Raw genomic sequence first — 21,626 nt, 5'->3', positions numbered from 1 at the left:
TCTATTATAATTATAAATTTATTAGCATCACCAGCTCCAGCTTAATCAACCTTTCACTTTCCATAATATCATTGTTTGATTCGAGCAAATCATATTACAATGATTTTGTTGCATTTTCAATTACTAAAGCAATTCGAGATATTGGGTGTGCATTCTTTTTCAATATTCATGCCATAATATTAACATTTTTTTACTTTCCATAATAATGGAGTATATCAATAAATTATTGAAATGATTTTTTTTTTTTTGGTTGTCATGTGACATAATAGTGAAAATAATTTTATTATTTTGTGAATATGTTATGTGTTGAGTTGCTTATTAATACTTTTCCTAAACAAGTTACATTAGAGCTCAAAGACTTACTCTTTAAGCAAGAGGTATTAAAGCTTTATTTTTATTTTGGTTGGGAAGGAGAAATCAAGCGCAGCACCTGACCGCAATTGCAAGAATTTTCTTTTCTTTTTCTTATCTCCAACCTTTTTGCTCCAATTTTTATTATTATTTTTTTTCTGGGCAGTTTTAAATAATTAAAACACAATAAAAGTTTAACCTATAGATCCAGATCCACAAAAAAAGAAAAAAGAAAAAAGAAAAACAGTAAAAAAAAGAAAAGAAAGAGAAACAACACAGTTCGGCAGAGAGATTTAAAATTGACAAAAAGGGGAAACAGAGTTAAAACAAGATTCAAAATCGAATAGAGAGAGAAAGTGGAGAGAGAGACAGAGAGTGGTTGCTCTTTGCGCATTTCTTCTCCTCATGTTTTCCCTTTCGACTCGTTGAAATTCAAACCCTAAACACACGCAGAGAGAGAGAGAAAGAGATCTAATTCCCTCAGATCTCTCCGATTCCGTTCCCGTCTCTAAGGGTTTCACTCCGATCGATCCGTCTCCACCTCCTTTCCTCACGGTATTTTGGGGTTTTATTATCTGGAGGAAACTTTTAGTTAATTGTTGGGATCAGATCGGTGATCTTGGAAAAGCGGTTTGGTGTCGATGGAGGCGATCGAAGAGTTGGCTCAGCTCTCGGAGTCGATGCGGCAAGCCTCGGCTCTGCTTGCCGATGAAGACGTTGACGAAAGCTCAAGCTCCGGTTCTTCTAGAAGGGCATCCACTTTCCTCAATGTCGTAGCTCTTGGCAATGTTGTAAGTCCTCCTATTCATCTCTCTCTTCTTCTACTTCTCTTTTCATATGTGTGTGTGTGTGTGTCTTTATGTATTCTGTATCAATGTCTAGGTAGATTAGATTTATGTGTTTAGAGAGAGGGAGATCACTTCGATTTGTCTATGCCTAAGCTTTTTTCGGTTTTGAATCCTGTATGTAAGGGGAGAGATATTTAGTATTCGGTTTTCAGTATTTGATGTGACCCTATATGTATATGTCTTAATGGCTCTGTGTTTTGAGTGGTTGCTGTGACTTGATTCATGTAGTAGATTTGTATAAATGGCTTTTACTCTGAGGAACTGTGGTTCAATTACTCGAAAGTGTTATTGGGGCTTTTGACAACTATGGAGCTAGAATTGGCCTTTGTTATTGATTAATTGCGTTTAACTGTTTTTGATATCTCATTTAGATAAATATTTTTTTAATATTTACTTGAAACGAGGGCATGTTGGATTTCAAATTGGGGTAAGCTTATTTCATACCTTTTGCCTTGGTGGTGGTGGCTACCAAACTTTGTATTTGAAAAGTGGAATTTCCAAATTTTTTGTGTATTTTGCGCTTACAAGGTAGAAGAAACTGTTTGAAGACCAACTCAGACTTGGGGTATCATTTAGTCTTATTGTATCCATTCTTATGCTGTCAAATATTGTTTTCACTGTTTGGAGATACTGATGTATTTGCCTTTTCTGTTACTCATTTTTTTCTTCTTTTTTATGGTGTGCCACAAATTGGATAGGGTGCTGGTAAGTCTGCAGTTTTGAACAGTTTAATTGGGCATCCTGTTCTGGTAAGTTTGGATTTTAAGTCGTTCCTTTATCTTTTTGATTATTTCTTATATTTTGTAGAACCGAGTTAAGCTTTATCTTTATTCTTAAGCTTTCTTTCTCTTCTTCATTCAGCCAACTGGTGAAAATGGTGCCACTCGAGCTCCCATAAGCATTGATTTACAGAGGGATGGATCTTTGAGCAGCAAATCAATCATTTTGCAGATTGACAATAAATCTCAACAAGTTTCTGCAAGTTAGTGCCAACAAATTTGTCTCTTATAACCATTACTTCATGTTTACAACTGCTTTTGTTCAATACGACAAATATCATAAGCTTCTTCCGAGGATGTCAACAGTATCACAACCTACCCTTGTGGTTCTAGAATGGTCAATAAAATATTCTGAGACAGTAACTTTGTGATGCCTGCATCACTTTCAATCCCTGTGTTATCAGGGTTTATGATAATGTAACAAATACTGGGGAATGCTTCAAATATCTATCCTTTGGTCAATATGCAAGAGTGTTCTTATTGGTTCTCTCTAACTGTTTAATGTGCTGTATTTGATTGTTGTGGTTTTTCTGCAGGTGCTTTACGGCATTCTCTACAGGATAGATTGAGCAAGGGTTCCTCAGGCAGGACTCGAGATGAAATATATTTGAAGCTACGCACAAGTACAGGTTGGTTCATAATTGATAGTCTTTCACCTCTATTAAGTTTGCGCTTAAGATTCAACTAGAAATGTTTGTCTGCTGGATGACTTCCTAATTTGGGAAATGTGATGTTTTTCCAAAAGTTCTTGTATGGATATTGCCAGAGGTTCAGGAGTACTTAAAATTTGTCAAGGCATCTATCAACATTTGGATGGTGAAAGAGATCATGTTCCAGATTTTATAGTGGCTGGCTAATAGTACTGACAATATCTTGTGGTGCAAAGAAACTTTTAGGAGTTGACTATTATCATATATTTTCCTTTTCTCTTTTTCTGATAGTTGCATGGATTATTAGTAGCTGTGATGCTGACGAGCCATTTTACAATAGAAAAATGTAAAATATATATTTGGTTGTTCACAGTAATACGTTCTGTGGCTATAAGTGTTTTTTTTTTTCCCCTCTAGAATGCATTTTATGAAGCTGATTAGAAAAGAAATATCTCATCTATAATGTATTATATATATCAAGCAATTCCTTGAACTTCATGTTACAATTTGTGGGTACTTTAGCTCCTTGAAGCAAAATGCTTTAGTTTGCAGATTTTGTGTTTGACCTTTTATGATTGAAAAAAAGGGGTATCTAAGAGAGTTTGTCTCATCTGTCTCCTCAGTAGGTGGGATGAAGGCATGCTGACGTAAATACATATATGCCATCTTACTTGGGCTTTATGTACTAAGCATGTTACTCTGTACATGGACTTAAAATCATGCGAACTGTGGAAACATTAATATCAAAACTTTAGGTGCTTCTGTGCATGGCATTTCAAATGTAGGGTAAATCTCAAATGGTAACATAAGTAGATGCATATATTGAAATTTGGCAGCATTGATTAATATTATCTTTGGATGGTAAATGCTACTTTATAGAAATTTTGTATTTACATGCATCTGTATGCTATTCATTTGATCTGACACAAGAAGATTTTTTAAAAGTTCTCTACAGTTTAGACCAACATCTGTCTTGGGGTTTGTACATGGTTCATTGATTTCCTGCTATCATGTATATTCTTTGATTCATTGGTTTTTTTGATTTTATTTCTTAAATTTTCATCTGACATGATTCTCCTCAGCACCTCCCCTGAAGTTGATTGATTTACCTGGGCTGGATCAACGGATAATGGATGAGTCACTGGTAAGTAGAGGGTAGTACTTTAGTGCATTTGAGTGAGTAGCTGAAATGCAACTGTTTTGATTGATAATGTTTTAATGGTCCTTGCTTAGGTTAGTGAATATGCTGAACACAACGATGCCATTCTGCTAGTTATAGTACCTGCCGCACAGGCACCTGAAATTGCTTCTTCTCGAGCCTTGAGATTCGTCAAGGAATTTGATGGAGATGGTAAATTTATTTTATGTTTGCAAATATTTATTTGGGGAAAGGAGGTTAAGTTAGACTTTAGTCTTTCATATGAACTTGATTCTATTGCAATTAGTGCCCTATTAGTGCATATGGAGCTTTGCTGTCCTAAAGTTCATGCACTTTTATTTCCCTTGGTGTGCAATGCATTCATCCTCTTCCTTCCCTCTCATCTTTCTCTTTGCTAATCACTTGATTTCGAAAGTAATTAAGTGGAGTTAAATGTTGATTACAGGTACCAGAACCATTGGTGTAATTAGTAAAATAGATCAAGCTGCATCAGACCAGAAATCTCTTGCTGCAGTTCAGGCTCTCCTGTTAAATCAGGGGCCATCTAAGACATCTGATATTCCATGGGTTGCTTTAATAGGTCAATCGGTTGCAATTGCCTCTGCACAATCTGGATCTGTTGGCTCAGAGAGTTCCTTGGAAACTGCATGGAGAGCAGAGAGTGAAAGTCTTAAATCAATACTTACTGGAGCCCCACAAAGTAAGCTTGGGAGAATAGCGTTGGTGGATGCCCTGGCACAGCAGATTCGCAAACGTATGAAAGTTCGACTTCCAAATCTCCTTTCTGGGTGAGTGTTTTGCTGGATGCCATATGACATTCTGTTTTGACTTTTTTTTTTTTTTTTTTTTTGTTTTCATGCATCCTTTGGATTATTATTATTATTTTTTCTAATATTAATTTTTATTCTTGTAATGCCTAATGTTTTAAGTACTCATAAATGTGACTTTGTTTCCTCTATTTTGTTATCATTTATGAGAATGTTGGATTGTGGAGTTTAACAGCATATGCAGGACAAGACCTAGCTGAGGAAGTATTCAAATGCTATTATTATTATTATTATTTTTTTTAATAACTGATTCATGTAAATCTCTGCTAAGCTTTTAGCTGTCTAAATTGGTCTTAGAATTGAGACTTCCAAGTAGTGCGGACATGCATTTAATCTTTCTTCTGCCAAGCATGATATTATTTTTCCAGTTAATTGGGTTTCTATCAATGCCTGTTTTACATTTATGCAGGTTACAGGGGAAGTCTCAAATAGTTCAGGATGAGCTGGTGAGGCTTGGTGAGCAGATGGTCCAAAGTTCTGAGGGCACCCGAGCTCTAGCTTTGGAACTTTGCCGTGAATTTGAGGATAAGTTTCTCCTGCATGTTACATCTGGTGAGGTGAGGGTTTTTTTTTGTTTATATATAATGAATTTTTAATAATAAGTCTTGAGCATAAAATTCTTCTGCCAATGACTAGGTAAATTTTGTTGCAAATATTTTTCTAATTCCTTCAATTTATTGATAGAAGTCCAACAAGGTCTCTGGGAGATAACTCTTAGTGTGTTCTATTGCACGAGACACAAATTAAGAGCATTGTGGAGTTACAGATGAAAGACAAAGGAAAGCAATAAAAGAGAGAAAAATAAACCAATCCCCTCTGATGGGGATATAATTGTGCTCTGAAATCTATCTATTATATATTCCTTCTCATAGTCAAGAAATTCTTCTTACCATTTGTCAAGAAGTTTGGTCTCACTTATCTTGAGTATCTGTTTTTTTTTTCCCTTCTAAAATAGGGTGTGAGATTTCCAAAGTTGTGCCAGAGGTTTTAGGTGCTGCTCATCTTATTATAGTATAACAAGCATCCTCAATTATCTAATGAACCAACCTTATCAACTAGAAATGAGCTGATCTCCAAGGTCTTACCTTCCAAAAATTGAGGCAGTCCCACTCTAGTGAATTCTCTAAAGCTGGCGGGTTTTGAAGGTGAATTTGAAGGAAGCGTATTTTAGAACTGAGAAAGAATGGTATTAAATTTTAGTTGGGCGCTTTTCAAGCTGTGATTAACAAGCTCAAGGTCCTTATAAAACACTGAGTGTAGTGAGTGAGTCAAAGATCTTTAGGTGCAGGTTTGCTTTGAATTTATTTCGAGGAGATCATGTATGTGGTATGAAGACAATTTTGTGGTACATGGGTGTGCTAATGTAAGATGACTGGATCAAAATCGCTTTTACTAGTGTATGATTGTCATCAATTCCTCTTCCACTTTCCCTTCATTTTTCCTCATGAAGCTGTGTGTCATTTTGCTTCAAGTACTTTTATTTGGTTAAAGTAATCATTTTGTCAAAATTTCATCTGGTTCTTTCCCCAACTTTCTTCAAATGGTGACTCTGGTCTTAAACTTGGATAGCCTGTTGCAGTAACAATTGCCTGATTTTTGAAAGTTACTGAAACTATTGCGGCATTCAGCAGCTAATTATATTCTTAGATGATCATGAATTTTAACATGCCATTAATTGCCATTTAGTTTCTAGATTCATGAGTCCTAGAGGTTGCTGAAACTAATTTTTTTGCAGGGTTCTGGTTGGAAAATTGTTGCCAGTTTCGAGGGGAACTTTCCAAATAGAATCAAGCAGCTTCCTCTGGACAGACATTTCGATATCAACAATGTCAAGAGGGTATACTTTGTCCTTCCTCTTTTTCCAAATTCCCTTGCTGAAGATTATCTTGCCTTGCTTTCAAGGTTTCTTTTTGGGTCTTTCTATGATCTTTTCATTTTCAAATTTTGTATTAGATTGTGTTGGAAGCGGATGGTTATCAGCCATATCTCATATCTCCTGAAAAAGGTTTAAGATCCTTAATTAAAGGCGTCTTGGAGCTTGCGAAAGAACCATCACGGCTTTGTGTTGATGAGGTAAACCTAGGCGTTCAGTGCCTTTTGCTGTAGTATGATTTGAATATTGTGTAGCTTCAGTACTCTATTTGTTCATAAAGGTGGACCATTTAGATTCCAAGTCTTGTTTCTGCTATATAATTACTGTTAAAGGCTTGAGGTGGGCCATAGAACACTACATGTCCTTGTTTTATAAAAGATGCTAGCATTTTCTTGGGCTTTCCAATTTGCCTTCACATACTAAATGGTGAATGAACTTTTCGAATAAGAAGTGTTTTTAGATATTTGGTTTCAAATTGCTTCCTCTACAGTTAATGCATGCATTCTGTGCTCTTCTGTATTATATTTATTTATTCTATACTCTGATCACTTCTTTATTAATTGATTGCTGACTGGTAAATTAGGTACACCGCGTTCTGGTAGATATAGTTTCTGCTGCGGCAAATGCTACTCCAGGTCTTGGAAGATACCCTCCTTTCAAGAGAGAGGTGTGGGGCATTGTTTTCTTGTCAAAGTTTTCCTCTTTATCTTGTTCCTTTTTTATATTATTCTGTTTAGTTTTATTACTACAAGTCTGTCTGGTTAAATTCGCTTCTTTTATTTTTTATTGTCTTGTGAAATTTACACGATCTTAATCTTGTACAAGGTTGTGACCATTGCAAGTGCTGCCTTAGATGGGTTTAAGAGTGAAGCAAAGAAAATGGTTGTTGCACTAGTTGATATGGAGCGAGCTTTTGTGCCCCCCCAACATTTCATTCGTTTGGTGCAACGGAGGTATTCTTTGTCCCCTCCCTCCCCCCCTCCCCCGAAAATATGTTTTGCAGCTTATGGTTTCAGATTTTAATGTTATATAGTATTTGGTTTCAGATTATAACATGTTTGGCTTTGGTTAAGTGCTTGCCAATTTGTGTACAATTGTTAGAATCTAAAAATTTGCTAGGTGGTATGCCTATTTCTGTCTTGCATCATTTATTAAGGAAGATGCTTTTACAGCTGTGTCATTGTTAGTTCAGTACGAAATTCTTTGTTATTCGTATCCAATATATACCTGCAGCTTATTTGGATAATCTGTTATAGGATGGAGAGACAGCGCCGAGAGGAGGAGCTAAAAACTCGATCCTCAAAAAAAGGACAAGAGGCAGAGCAAGGAATACTAAACAGGGTAGGAGATCCCTTTTCTCTGATGTAAATTGGATATGAGTTTTAGAAGAACAAGTGTATTGAGTGGATTTTGTTGCTTCCTTTTTAGTATGCTTTGCTCATTGTATGTTTTTTGTTTTCTTGCCCTAGGCAACTAGTCCTCAAACAGGTGGTCAGCAAACTGGTGGAAGTTTGAAATCAATGAAGGAAAAACCTGGTCAGGCAGAGAAAGAAGTACAGGAGGGTTCAGGTTTAAAGACTGCAGGTCCTGAAGGAGAAATAACAGCAGGTTTGTTTGCAAATTACAAACACATTATGCTACTAGATTCTACTCGCGAGAATTTGGATACCAGGGTTCCAAAATCCAACATTATAGTCTTTGATACTCTTCCTAATTCTCTATTACAAAAAAATACTTGAAGAGAGTACACAGAAAATGAAAATCTCCTTATTGATCCATGATAAAAGAATGGGAGGAAAATCCATGGGACAGTCATCTTTGAAAAGAAAATGTCCTTACTGATCCATGATACAAGAATGGGAGGAACTCCATGGGACAGTTATCTTTGGAACACGTTCATTGATTCATGGTATCATTGAGTTCTGGGATCTGGAAGCCATACCCCTTCCCCTCCTAATTTGAATATTAAAAAGGGAAAAACATGTTGGTTATGGAGATTGAAGTGGGTTTGGTCACATAACATTTATTGCATTGTTAAAATGTTTCATGTTATGAAAAATACTTAGCATTTAGCTAAATAACTTCTCAGTAAAATGACGTTCTTACACCGCGGTACCAGCCCTAGGTCCTTTTCACGGGGCATTTTTGTTTTCTATGCATGTTGGAAGTGCATTTTGTGCCGAAATAGAATTCTTGGTGCAATTACAATAGCCATTTAAGGGGAATATGTTGGCTTTTAGGGGCAACTATGCATGACCATATAACTCAAGAGAACTTCATGTTGGAAGTGCATTTTGTGCCGAAATAGAATTCTTGGTGCAATTACAATAGCCGTTTAAGGGGAATATGTTGGCTTTTAGGGGCAACTATGCATGACCATATAACTTGAGAACTTTATGACTTATACAGCTATAGCCCAACTTCTTTGGAAAGTGGCTTTTGATTAACTGTGTATATCTTGTTTTATTTTTGGCAGGCTTTATATTAAAGAAAAGTGCAAAAACTAATGGATGGAGCCGTCGGTGGTTTGTTTTGAATGAGAAGACTGGAAAGGTTTGTAAAATTGGTTCCAAGCCTGCCAAATTGAAGCTTACATGTACAAATTGGGGTTCTATGATATCTAGACATGTGAACTCTTGTGATATAATACACTTAGTCATTGCTGATGTAGCTACTTCCATTAATGTAATTGTGATCTGTAGGATTTACTTTGACCTCTCCTTTATTCTACAGCTTGGTTACACTAAAAAGCAAGAAGAAAGACATTTTCGCGGAGTTATCACTTTGGAGGTAAGGACAACTGTTGATACTTGTATGCTTTCAGATCTGAGATTAGTAATTTTGTTTCCCAAATGATTGGAAATCCTTTTTACTGTTTAGAATTCTATCATCCTTGATAAAGCTGGACAGGATGCATAAACAATTCTTCGGATAATAAATTGTGGATTCAGATATGAGTACTTAAATTGTGGTGTATGCGTTTAATTATTGGGATGGTGTTGTGGAGAGAACTCTCTACTGATCTTTTAACTGGACATATTCTTTCCTTATGGGATGGGATTGGGGTTGGAGGTCTGCAACCAGTTTTGTCTAGGGTCCAAATTTCAGAAAATCTATTATGTGCATGAAATACAAAATTTATTTGATGTAGTGAGCAGATATGTGGTTTCACTTAGTAAAAAAAACGATGCCTGTATTGTTTATTATTGCTCTGCAATGTTGGGCATGTAAAATAACAATTATTTTTTATATGTAAATCTCATGCTATTAAACAAATCAATATAAAAGATTGTTTCTTTCTAAATGGTCAAATCACATTTGAAAAGAGGGCTGCAACAAAAAGTTAAAGCAGTTGTAAAACTGATTTTCTTTTTTCAGTATTGTGTTAGAGATCAGTTCTAGGCAAATATGTTATTGTAAAATTGAAAGTATCTTTTAAATACTTGGTATAATTTTTTTTTATTTTTTTTTTATTTTTTATAAATAAAGATGTATTAATCAAAGCGCAGAAACTTGGTATAAATTGTGGCGATTGAGGTGCTTATAGAGTGAAAGGAATGTGAGGTGCTTTGAGGATTTAGAACGGACCCTAGAGGAGCTTAGGCTCTTTTTTTTCTTTACCCTTTTCACTTGGATAGGTGCTTGGCTAGCTCCGATAGTGATTACTTTTTCTGAATTTCTTATTCTTTTCTCTTCTCCTACTTGGGCGTTCTCCTTGTATACTTTATGTATAGTAGGGTTGTGCCTCTCTGCGCTTTTGATATATACAACATTACTTATAAAAAAAAAAAAATTGTGGCTATTGAGTTTTGCTCATACAAACCAAAAGCAATTGGAATTTTTAACATGGAAATACTTAGCGAAATTGATGCCTAAAACGGTTTGACTTTACTATGCTCAATGGGAATCCCAAGTTTGAGATTTTTTATTTTATATATATATATATATATATATATATATATATATATAATCCTAACAAGGAGAGAGTTAGTCAAATCTTGTGTTGACTATAACCCCAACGGCTAACTTAATTGGTTAAGGACAATGCCTCTCATGAAGCGGAGGTTACTAGTTCGAGGACCTTGCCGGCAATTACTTATTAAAAAGAAAAAAATCTCATGTTGGCTATCTTCCATAGGGTAAAATTGTGGAACCCATTGGGTCTCTTGATAATCTACTTATCAATTGCTCTTAGAAATAGAAATGACATTGTAGATGGTATGGTAGTGTTACATTGCCAATTATTCCAAAAAAATAAGCTAATAGGAAGTGGTAAATTTAATTATTTAATTAATATAGTAATACTTTTGTTTACATGTGGGCTAAAACACCCCTTCTGTTTACATAGCACATGAAATATTTAATTAAAATGGGATGTGAGTTACGGATTCACTTTAATACCATGTTGAATCACCAATTATCAACTTTAAGGAGTAGCTCAATTGGCTGATGGTGACGCCTTATAAAATGGTGGCTCCTAGTTTGAATCTCTCATTCTACGTAATAAAAAAAGTAAAAACCAATTATCCAAAAATTGAAGCTTATCAAAAATGGTGAATTTAATTATTTAATTAGCATTCTAATAGTAGAATTGGACATATCTCATAAGCCTGGTCATGGTTTGGTTGGGTAGACAATGCCTATTAGTCTTTTCATCTTGATAAATCTATGGATGAACTACATTTGCACATACACAGAGCTTATACATGCCTACCCATGCCCATGAAGGGTAATCTAAACTTTGAAAAATCATTTATTACGATACATCATGCTAATAGCTTGATCTCCCAACTCCTATAATTATTATGCAGGAATGTAATATTGAAGAGGCCTCAGATGAGGAAGAACCTCCACCAAAGAGTTCAAAGGATAAGAAGGCTAATGGACCAGATTCTGGAAAAGCACCCAGTCTTGTGTTCAAGATCACCAGCAAGGTTCCATATAAAACCGTTTTGAAAGGTTTGCCCTTTCCTTTGATCAATGTAGTTTCTTAGATGTGGACATTGCCTCACACCCCTTTTTTGTTATTTTGAGTTTACAAACCGATTTTCAACGCAATCTCTATTTATCTTGCAGCCCATAGTGCTGTTGTTTTGAAGGCTGAGAGTATGACCGATAAGATTGAATGGATGAATAAGATAAGAAGTATTATTCAACCTTCTAAAGGAGGACAATTGAAGGGTGCATCCAATGAAGGTGGTCTCCGACAGAGTCTTTCTGATGGTTCTCTGGTGAGTTATAACTTTTGGATGCTGTTATGCAAATTCTTTCATGTAGCAACTAATGGTTGTTTGTATAACTTACTCCGTTCTTTCTTTTCGCAAATTTTTGGGTTTCTGCCCTGTTCTTCAGTTTATCGTCATCAATGTCAAATTTGCACTCTACTTTTCTTGCTTGGGGATTTATTTTTGGCCATTGGAATTTCCTTAAATGCCAATTTCCCATTGCAATTTTGATGGAACCATATGCTGATCTCTGTTTTGCTTTAGCAATCCATAAATTTTATTGCACAAATTTGTCGTTTTCCTAAGTATTTTTTCCATCCATCCCCCCCTCTTAAAGGATATGATGGCACGAAAACCTGCTGATCCGGAAGAAGAGCTTCGGTGGATGTCTCAAGAAGTACGTGGTTATGTTGAAGCAGTTTTGAACAGTTTGGCTGCTAATGTCCCTAAAGTAAGCTTATATTATCAACTTTGCATTTTTCATCCTCACAGTCAATTTGTGAAGTGATAAAATACATTTGGGATTGACTGGTTGAACAGGCAGTTGTTCTTTGCCAAGTTGAGAAAGCCAAGGAAGACATGCTAAACCAGTTGTATAGCTCCATCAGGTTTAATGCTTCTCTATTTACTCCACATTTGTTGTTTATGTTCACTACTAAGATGTTTTTTCAAGCTTGTGCTTGTCCAAGAAGAGCTGAGAGGTTGCCTTCTTGTTCTCTAACTATCTGGTGAATGTGCTTCATACTGTTCTGCAGTATGTGGCTAGTAATTGTACATTTGAGAACAAAATTTTTTTACGTGATCACATTTATTTTTGCTCATGTGCAGCGCACAAAGCACAGCAAGGATTGAAGAGCTGCTTCAAGAGGACCAGAATGTAAAGCGTAAGAGGGAGCGCATCCAAAAACAGTCTTCTCTCCTTTCAACACTAACACGCCAACTCAGCATTCACGACAACCGAGCTTCTGCTGCCTCCAGCTGGTCTAATGGTGGTGGTGCAGGTATTTACTTAAAAAAAATTCTCTCTGTGGTCTGAACGCAAAAGATCACTGGTGTATGCTGTTAACCATCTCAAAACACTTGAAAATGTCTGCTTTTTATGAATTATAATATACCATGAACAAAAACTGGAGTCAATTATTATTTTTATTATTTTTTTGTAACATGAAAATCATTATGGGGAGAAACATAGGGTTGGTTTGGTAAAGTTTTGAGAAGTGTTTTGATTTTGAAAATAGTTGTACAGCAGCCACTGCAGTGGTGATCTGCGGGGCCGGCCGTTAGATCTATCTAACAGCCACCATGCCAGCCGCCATTTTTTTTAATGAAACAAGGAAGATTTACCCTTGAAAAAAAAGAGCTTGTGTAGTTATTTTTTGAGAAGTTTTTCGTGTTTTATTTTTAAATAGTTTTGTGGCTTGTTTTGAAAAGTGTTAGTGGGGTCGCATCTGATAATCCCTTTGGATAGTTGATACTTGAGTAGAGTTTTCAGCGTTTGAGAAGAGAAAACTGTTTTTAGAAAGTTGCCAGACAGACCCATAACTTTTTACAAATCAAAATTGAGAACTCTATTTTTCTTTGGCTTCATTTTTTTTCTCGTTTTTCAAAGGTTTTAAAGTTGGCTGTATTTTAACCTTTATAGATGAATAGATTGAGTTTAGGCTTGAGATGCCGGTGAAATTCAACATAGATTGCTACCCATCTCATAGCAGATAGGGGGTCTCACTCTTGTGCGCAACTTGAGTTTTAGGTGCCTGAACTTGTTCTATATCCCCCTCTAGTTAATCTGTAAGAGCAAGGCCTCAACATCTTCTTCTCCACTGTGAGCTTGCAAGTGCTCTTTGGCACATGATTTTTCAGCGGTTCGGGTTGCTCTGGGTCATGCCTAGCCGGGTGAGGGCCTTTTTTGCTAGTTGGTGGTCGGGAGGTCGCTCTCGAAGCGCGGTTGTTTGGAAAATGATCCCTCTGTGTCTTATGTGGTGTATTTGGAATGAACGAAATGCTAGATGTTTTGAAAATTCCACTAGGACCATAGAGGAATTGACTCATTTCTTCTTCTGTACTCTTTACTTTTGGACGGCCGCTTGGCTAGCTCCTTTAGTGATTAGTTTCTCTGATTTTCTTTTTCATTTCTCTCCCTCCTAGGCGCTCTCTGTTTATACTTCCCGTGTATATGGGTTGCGCCCCTTTGCGCTCTTTTATATCATCATCATTACTTATCAAAAAAAAAAAGGCCTCAACATTACGTAGGAGGATATATAGTTTTTATAATTGTGTTATAATTGTTTTTTCCCCAATAGGGATGCTATTTGAAGTCTCTGCAGTCTCTTCATGTTGATCTTCATCTTACTTTCCTCCTGAAGTTGTTTTATGACGTCATATATGTCTGACCTTTTCAGAAAGCAGCCCTAAAACCAGTGGTTCATCTGGTGATGACTGGAGATCTGCATTTGATGCAGCTGCTAATGGCTCTGTTGACTACAATTCATATGGTGATTATTCTAGGTCTGGATCCAACGGTCACAGTCGACATCACAGCGATCCAGCACAAAATGGGGATATGAACTCTGGTTCAAACTCTGGCAGTCGACGTACTCCTAATCGGTTACCGCCTCCACCGCCACATTCTGGTTCTTCGGGCTATAAGTATTAATAAATGACTGATTTGATGTTGGTTTATGGCTCATATTTTCATTGCATTTTTGGTGGGTGAGACCACTCGGCCGGTTCATGATTCGAGGATTTGGTCATCTTAAAATTCTATATTCCTATTAGTATCGGTGGAGAGAGAGAGTGTGTACATAAAAATCTGCAGTTCCTCGGTATCATGTTCTTCATGGCTTGGCCCAGTTTCACATAGATGGATTCAAGGTTCACTTGAAATCCATTTATTATAATTCTATTCAATTTTTCTTCTTTCACATAATATTTTGTTCCTATTGCTCCGCTCATTTTTGGATGCTATAGATGTATTTGCTTGTATTGATTCTGATTTCATGTGTACTTCCCCCCATCTCTGATGGACTTGTAACAAGTGGATTATCTTTTTCAAGTAAAGGGATATATTTAGTTTCCCATTACATTTATGTTCTCTTCGGAGTTTAACCGGTTCCGTCTCACTGCTAGCAGTTTTAACTGCTTGCATAGATTTTTGCTTTAGATGCTAATGCTATTCAATATGGGATGGCTGGAATGAGTAATTTTAAATACTTGACTATCATTTCACTGAGGCTGATATGACAATGTTCATTTTTTTATTTTTAATAAAGGTTGGTTTAAGGGTTGATGGGTATTATCACATTAGTCTTATGGGATGAAAGTTGAGTATGTAATATTACTTTACTGGAAGGATTTAGCCTTTCCAAAAGTATTAGCATTACCCATAATGTTGGTTTCTGAAAAATATTATATGATGTAATTTTATTTTTTATTTTTTATATTTTTTTCCTATTCGAGATGTGATGTAAATTCTTTTGGTAAGTTGTGTACGTGGGTTTGTGATCATGACTTTGGGGACAGCGCGTGGTAACGTGTTTTGTTTGTTATGTAGTCGGTATGCTTGTCTGACCCATTAAGGTGGCTGCCCTAATGGTGTATGAGCATGTTTCGGATGAACCTTTATTCTTTATGAATTTTATTGGTCCGGTCCCATTAATTTGGTCCTTAGATGGTGCAATTGTCGGTAAAGTTAAGAGTTGAAATGATTGTAACAAGCCACTTTAATTTTTGTATGAAATTGATGTATTATCGTTGTAAAAATGTGGCTGTGGAATTAAATTGGTGAAAACGGTTTGTATGAAATTGATGTGGTTTCGTTGTAAAAATGTGGTTGGGGATGATTGATTCGAGAGTCGAATCTCTAATGAAAGAAAGAAAGGAGTTTTTGTATTTTGTATTTTCCAAAGATGGCTTCGACAATACACTAAAATGGATCTATACAAATTGACCTAAGAAGAAAGGGTCCTAATTACTCAAACTAACAATCGAAAATGGACGACAGCGGATCAGCCCAACTATCCCAATTATCCGTATCAAATATGTTATATACTTCACTCATTTAAAAGCACAAATTAGGATATCTCCAGAATAATATTTAGTTAGTGTTATATTGGAATGGTATTTTTGTCTCCTAAAAAAGTAAAAAGACAAAAATGCCCTTTTAATAACACTAATTGAATATTATGATGATCATGTTCCTTAAAGCACCCTCTCCCACAACACAGGGCCTAGAATAGGCTCCTCTGTGATTGGGCCCTTTTATACGAATTCTATTAACAAAATGCGGCAGGCCGTAGCAACCCACTAAACAAAAAGTTATAAGAAAGCCCATTTTGTCACTAAAGATAGCCTAATCCTTACTTTTCACTTCTCCGTCTTTAAATATCTGTGCCTGGCATTTCATCATTTTCCCTTTACTGATCTTTCTCACTAACCCCAATTCAACCTCTCCCAAAGTAGCTACACTCCTTTCTTTATTTCACTAACTTCCCATTTTTTTCATGTGGATTCGGCTTCCAATTAAGTTATCACTTTATTTGTACTCACGTCTCTAAACTTTGTGATGTATTTTCCAATAATTTGACCTGAGGTGCAATTCAAAACAAAATGATAATTTATAGGGGCGAGTTGTAGTGAGTCAAAATTTAAAGATCTAAGTACGAATAAGTACGAATGAGATAGTAGTTCAGGAAAGCTTAGTGTGTAATTTAGTACTATAAAAGAAGAATGATGTTATTTAATATCAAGTGTACACCATTGCAGAGCAAGTTTGTTATTCTACAACATTAAACAAAAGCTCGAGTAATGATTCATATTCTCAAATGCACACTTCTCGATATGACTTTAAAAATTATTATTGAATCCAAAAAGTAATCAATCCAAAATTTAATGGTAATTTTTAGTGCCACGTCAAAAAACGCATTTAAGAGGGTAGAAGTGAGAGTGTGTATCATTTCTCATTTGAAAATTCAATTGATTTGACAAACTGTTCATATTCCAGCTTCTACCATCTAAAGAAGTATCTCACAATAAGCCTATATGAGGTTAATATGTTTTCTAGATTTGGCTCATATTTTTCAACAAATTCAATAAATCAATAATTAGATTCGTAGGATGAGAATTCAACATTGGCTCGTGTAGAGTTTACATAAATCCACAAATCTAATGATTCATTTGTAAGATGAAATGAGCTAGAGAAAATATTGACCACTAGCTTTTCTCTTGATTGCTTACATATATAAATTAAACACAGCTGGTATATATATATATACCGGATTACAAGCGGATGTTCAACCTCCTAAGCCAAATAGAGTGAACAGTCATGTGAAAGATATCAAATCTTTTTGGAGGCCCATTCACCACAAAATGCCTCTGCACCTGCTTCACCCTCCTTTGCAGCCTCTTGTATTGATTTGGAGAGATTCCCATGAGTATCTTCTTGATGTTCGGAATATCATCCACTTTCACTTGGACGGAAAATGAATCCCAGTCGAGAACATCGCTGAACGGAGGAACATAGCTGTCGGAAATCAGCACCGGCACACACTCGGCGTAGATTGCTTCCACAACTCTAGGGCTTGCCACTTCATACCCGCTAGGGCATAGGCAGAACTTGCTCTTCTTCAGCATTGAGTTGTAGTCTACTCCCTTTGGAACATGTTCATAGACCTGCACATCTTTGTCTTTGTCTTTCCAGTGCTCCATAAGAACATGTCTGATTTGGCCGTGCAGGCCGCCGGCGAAGAAGGCTAGAATGTGTCGGCGGGAGGCCGAGGGTCCGCCGAGAAGTCCCTTGAGTAGTTCCCCCGTTATGAGATGGATTTCTGGATATGAAACGTCTTTGGATGGGATGAATCCTTCGGATGTATTTGCATTACACAATACTCTTATGGAGTTGTTGTATAAGTTGGGAGCAAATGAAGATGTATAAGGCCCCTATAAATTAGCAATATTCCATAAAGAAAAGTTAGGGTATCAATTCATATAGAGTTATGGTAAGAGAAATGTTACATGTAGTGATTTTCGTGCACTCTCTTATTTCTCTTCTTGTAATACTAATAGTTTTCTATTATTTCTTTAATCGAGAAAGAAAGATAAATGTTTTATTCATACTCATTTTTTACGAAATAGGATTCATTCAAAGTGAAATGGATAGTATCTATTATCTCTTTTTTTGTGTCAGGATTTAAAGTTAGTGCATTTAACGATGTATATGAAGTTAATGTTAACACGTCTTTTAAAATTTTAAATAATACAAAATCATTTACACGGTCAGATATACAAACTTTAAATCGTAACTATAAAATTCATTTAATTTGAAATGGAAATTATCTTTATCCATTTTGCATACAAATTTTACACCCATGTTTACTTAAATTATTTTTTAAGTAGTCACATATAAAGCGAAGCAACTTAAAACATATAAAGTGAGTGCGTAATAAATATGTGTAAAGAATAGCAATGCTCGTAAAGAAAATCAAACAAGAAAAATGAGAATTAAGATAAAAGTAGTAGTAGGGGATAATTATTTACCCAATCATGGCAGGAGAGCATGACATGATCGGCACCAAGGCTTCGATTCCAAAAGGGATGTGCATTGGCGATGACGTGGACGTAGTCGGCGATAGCATCTCCGATGGGACTCATATCATGGGAGTTGAGCACAAAGAGGTACTTCACCATCTCCACCACACTAAACGGAAGGAAATACACGTGAGCCTCACCGGAATCTCTGGTTCTATACATATTTCCCATTTCAATCTCATGAATGAAGCTTCCCTCCGTCGAATATATACTCTTGCATGGCCCATAATGAACCAACGGCGCCTCTCCTTCTTCATATACGTATATCTTGAAAACCCTTTCCATCTCCAAATAACTCCTACAGTAATTTATTTTTATTTTTCTCTCTTTTCAAATTAGAATTTTTTGTTTTAAAAAAATTAATAATAAAATGTACCTATGAAAAGCATTTGCATTCCTATATATTGGGCCCCGAGGAACATATTCAGGGTCGTCATAGGTTGATGTCAGATTCTGGACTCTTCCAGCTTCTTTAATGGCTAGCCTGGCTCTAGCCAAACTTGCTTCAATTTTTCCTAACCCTGATCTATGTCTCTCTTGCTTTACTTCCTAATCTCCCAACAAAAACAAATAAAAAATAAATAAATATTAAATATATCAACATAGAGAAAAGAAAAATAAATAAAAAAGAACTTACAAATTGAGGGAGGGGGGAAGAAGATCTAGAAAAAGATGGAGCAACTGCCGGTCCACCAAAACCGAAGATATAACAAACTCTCCATGTACATGGAGAAGACCTGGGATCACCCAGTGTGCAAAGGATTAGTGAGAAGACGACTAAAGGTGCCAGAAACAGTAAAACCAGACATGAAGGAGATGGTCGGTAGGATGAACACAATGGCGGCTTGTCGGAAGAGGGCATGTCTATCTCCACAACGTACCCTAATTTTTATTATTATTATTATTATTTTTTTTCTAATGGTCAATTGGTAAATGACTATCTTTTGGAGATTCATTAATTATTTCGTCACAATTTATTTGCTAGAATGTGCTCAGAATTAATTAATGCCATGCAAAGCTTTCTTAAGAGTTAGAGGTATTGATAATGAGTATGGCTCTATTTCCAAACTAACCCATGTTTCCTATTTTATTATTATTATTATTTTTTTTTTATTTTGCTTATATATATTAATAAATATTTTGCATAATTCTGTGGCTAATAGATATTAGTCACTATTTATTAGAACAGGTTCAAATTCTAGATTTGAAAAAAAATGTAATTATATAATTGATGTAAATTAGGCAGCAAAAAGCTCACAAGGAAACTTAATTTAACCCCACAGTTTGTAATATTTGAGGTATATATATCATGTCGAAATCAAAATATAAAGAAACAAAGTTAATTATAAGAATTTTAATTAAGGAGATTATTAAGGTGGTCCAAAAAAGAAAAGAAAAAGAAAAGGACATTATTAAGGATATATTTTATTTTCCACTAGCTAGACAACTCATGTTTACTCAACTTTACATACTAAAAAATGAACCATCAACTAATTAAAACAATACATTAATGAAGTATCCAAAAACAAGTTCTAAAGATGAAACGTTAATTCGAAGCTATTTATTGCTGGAAACTATAAAATGAATATATCATAAATTTTTTAGAATAGGGTGTATATATATATGGTCAAGATATAAATGTCCGATTCAACCAAATTAATAAGGTAATTTTATGGGTCTGCCACGTCATCCTTCATTATTTGATTAGTTTTTCCAATGTTTAATTAAGAGGATGAAGACCTGTAATTTTTATTTTTTTTTTCACACCTTTCCAACCATTATGACTTTTAAATATCCTTTACTGGATTTACAAAGATGATAAATAAATCATAATTAAACTTAATTATTCTGTAGAGATACAATATGATAAACATGGAAACAAATAAATTTAGTTAATTAGAAAAGTCTTTGTTACCTTTAGCATAAGATGTTAAATTTTGTTTTATGACAAAAATTTCACTAAAAAGTCTTTCGGTGTTGGATCAGCAACGCCAATCAATTGTCTCCAAGAGGTAGCTTAATCGGTTGGGACCACGCTTAATAAAGTGGAGGTCACTAGTTCGAATTTATCTCCTTGGTATTTATTATCTTTATTACATTTTATATCAGAGTTGGTGTGCTTTCAAATTACCTTTTACTCCTTATGTTTTAAAACCTAAATATTTTTCCTTTTCTTTTAATAGAAACAAATTATGTCCCCAAAGAGTAACTCGATTGGCTAGAGATCACGCCTCATGAAACGGAAGTTACTAGTTTGAATCCCCTTTCCCCTCTTATAAGAAACAAATTACTATATATATATATATATATATATAATTTTTTTTCCTCTGGTCCTTCTCTTATACCAAACAACGGAAGGTGGAAATCTATTTTTTTCACCTTCTACTTTTCCTTCTGTCTTACGAAACACTTGTGAATTGTGATCGAAAGGAAAAGTATCTTTCTTTTCTAATCTCCTTTCCTAAATTCTGTCTTTATTTTTCGTTTGTTCTTTTCCGTCTCTCTTAAGAAACACTTTGATGGAAAGGAAATGATCGTTCTTTCCTTTCCAAATCTTGTCTTTACTTTTACTTTTTTCTTTTCCTCCCTGTGGCTTTTCCACCCACTCATCAAACATGCATCTTGGGAGAGTTCAGCAAACTAAAAATATGAAAGAGTAATGATACTCTTCCCGCCCATATATCGTAGCAAATTCACATGAGTCGTAGCAAATTCAAATGAGTTGATGTGGCATGCTTTAAGTGGTTTCTTATGTCGGCCATTAAAAATAAAAAATCAAAAGAAAAGCCACTTAAAACACGTTTCATATGCCTGTGTGATAATGAGTGTGAAAAGCAATGTTATTGAATAACAAAACAAGATGTGGTACAAATACTAATTTTATGTATATGGAAAAGAGATTAATGAGTACGGCAGTTTGCTTTTATTTTGCATACAGTTTAGATAGAGGTCATTTGGCTTTGCAATTTCACAAGTTAAAAGTACAATTATAAACAAAGGGTTAAATACCAAATACTCCCCTAGGGTTTGGTAACTTTATTTTTACCCCCTTGGGGTTTCATTTTTATCACAGGACCCCTCTGAAGTTTTGATAAAGGACCAAGTTAGTCCATTTGTTAGTTGACCGTTAGGACTAACACGTGGACCAATCAGATGTTGATATGTGGCACCTATTTAATTTTTTTTTTAATTAAAAAAAAAGAAAGAAAAAAAAGAAAAGAAAAGAAAAACAATTGAGCCACCCCCAAATGGCTAAGGGGGTGGCCAATTGTTTTTATTTTTTATTTTTTTGTTTAAAAAAATTAAATAGGTGCCACGTGTCAATATCAAAT

The 21,626-nt window shown here is 35.3% G+C and overlaps 2 protein-coding genes across 2 annotated transcripts; one reads left to right on the top strand and one right to left on the bottom strand.

Moving 5' to 3' along the window:
* Nucleotides 1-670: 670 nt before the first annotated feature.
* On the top strand, nt 671-14,792 carry LOC132180616 (dynamin-2A-like). The gene is made up of 22 exons (XM_059593504.1): nt 671-1,142; nt 1,898-1,948; nt 2,061-2,181; nt 2,515-2,607; nt 3,711-3,772; nt 3,862-3,979; nt 4,233-4,575; nt 5,024-5,171; nt 6,350-6,451; nt 6,568-6,687; nt 7,071-7,154; nt 7,313-7,440; nt 7,744-7,828; nt 7,957-8,095; nt 8,964-9,040; nt 9,221-9,277; nt 11,299-11,446; nt 11,564-11,718; nt 12,050-12,163; nt 12,253-12,320; nt 12,541-12,713; nt 14,112-14,792. Exons 1-22 carry the CDS (start codon nt 993-995, stop codon nt 14,363-14,365), a joined length of 2,790 nt encoding a protein of 929 aa, XP_059449487.1. The 5' UTR covers nt 671-992; the 3' UTR covers nt 14,366-14,792.
* A 2,194-nt stretch (nt 14,793-16,986) lies between these two features.
* LOC132182060 (probable glycosyltransferase At5g03795) lies at nt 16,987-20,073 on the bottom strand. Its single transcript, XM_059595267.1, has 5 exons — nt 20,062-20,073; nt 19,822-19,851; nt 18,671-18,834; nt 18,244-18,592; nt 16,987-17,646 (listed from the first exon to the last, which is right to left on the bottom strand). Exons 1-5 carry the CDS (start codon nt 20,071-20,073, stop codon nt 16,987-16,989), a joined length of 1,215 nt encoding a protein of 404 aa, XP_059451250.1.
* Between the last annotated feature and the right edge of the window lie 1,553 nt (nt 20,074-21,626).

The sequence above is a fragment of the Corylus avellana genome, chromosome ca5 (assembly GCF_901000735.1).
Source record: "Corylus avellana chromosome ca5, CavTom2PMs-1.0".
Taxonomy (NCBI): Eukaryota; Viridiplantae; Streptophyta; class Magnoliopsida; order Fagales; family Betulaceae; genus Corylus; species Corylus avellana.
The sequence above is the reverse complement of the archived record's forward strand: the minus strand, read 5'-3'. Positions and strand labels throughout refer to the sequence as shown.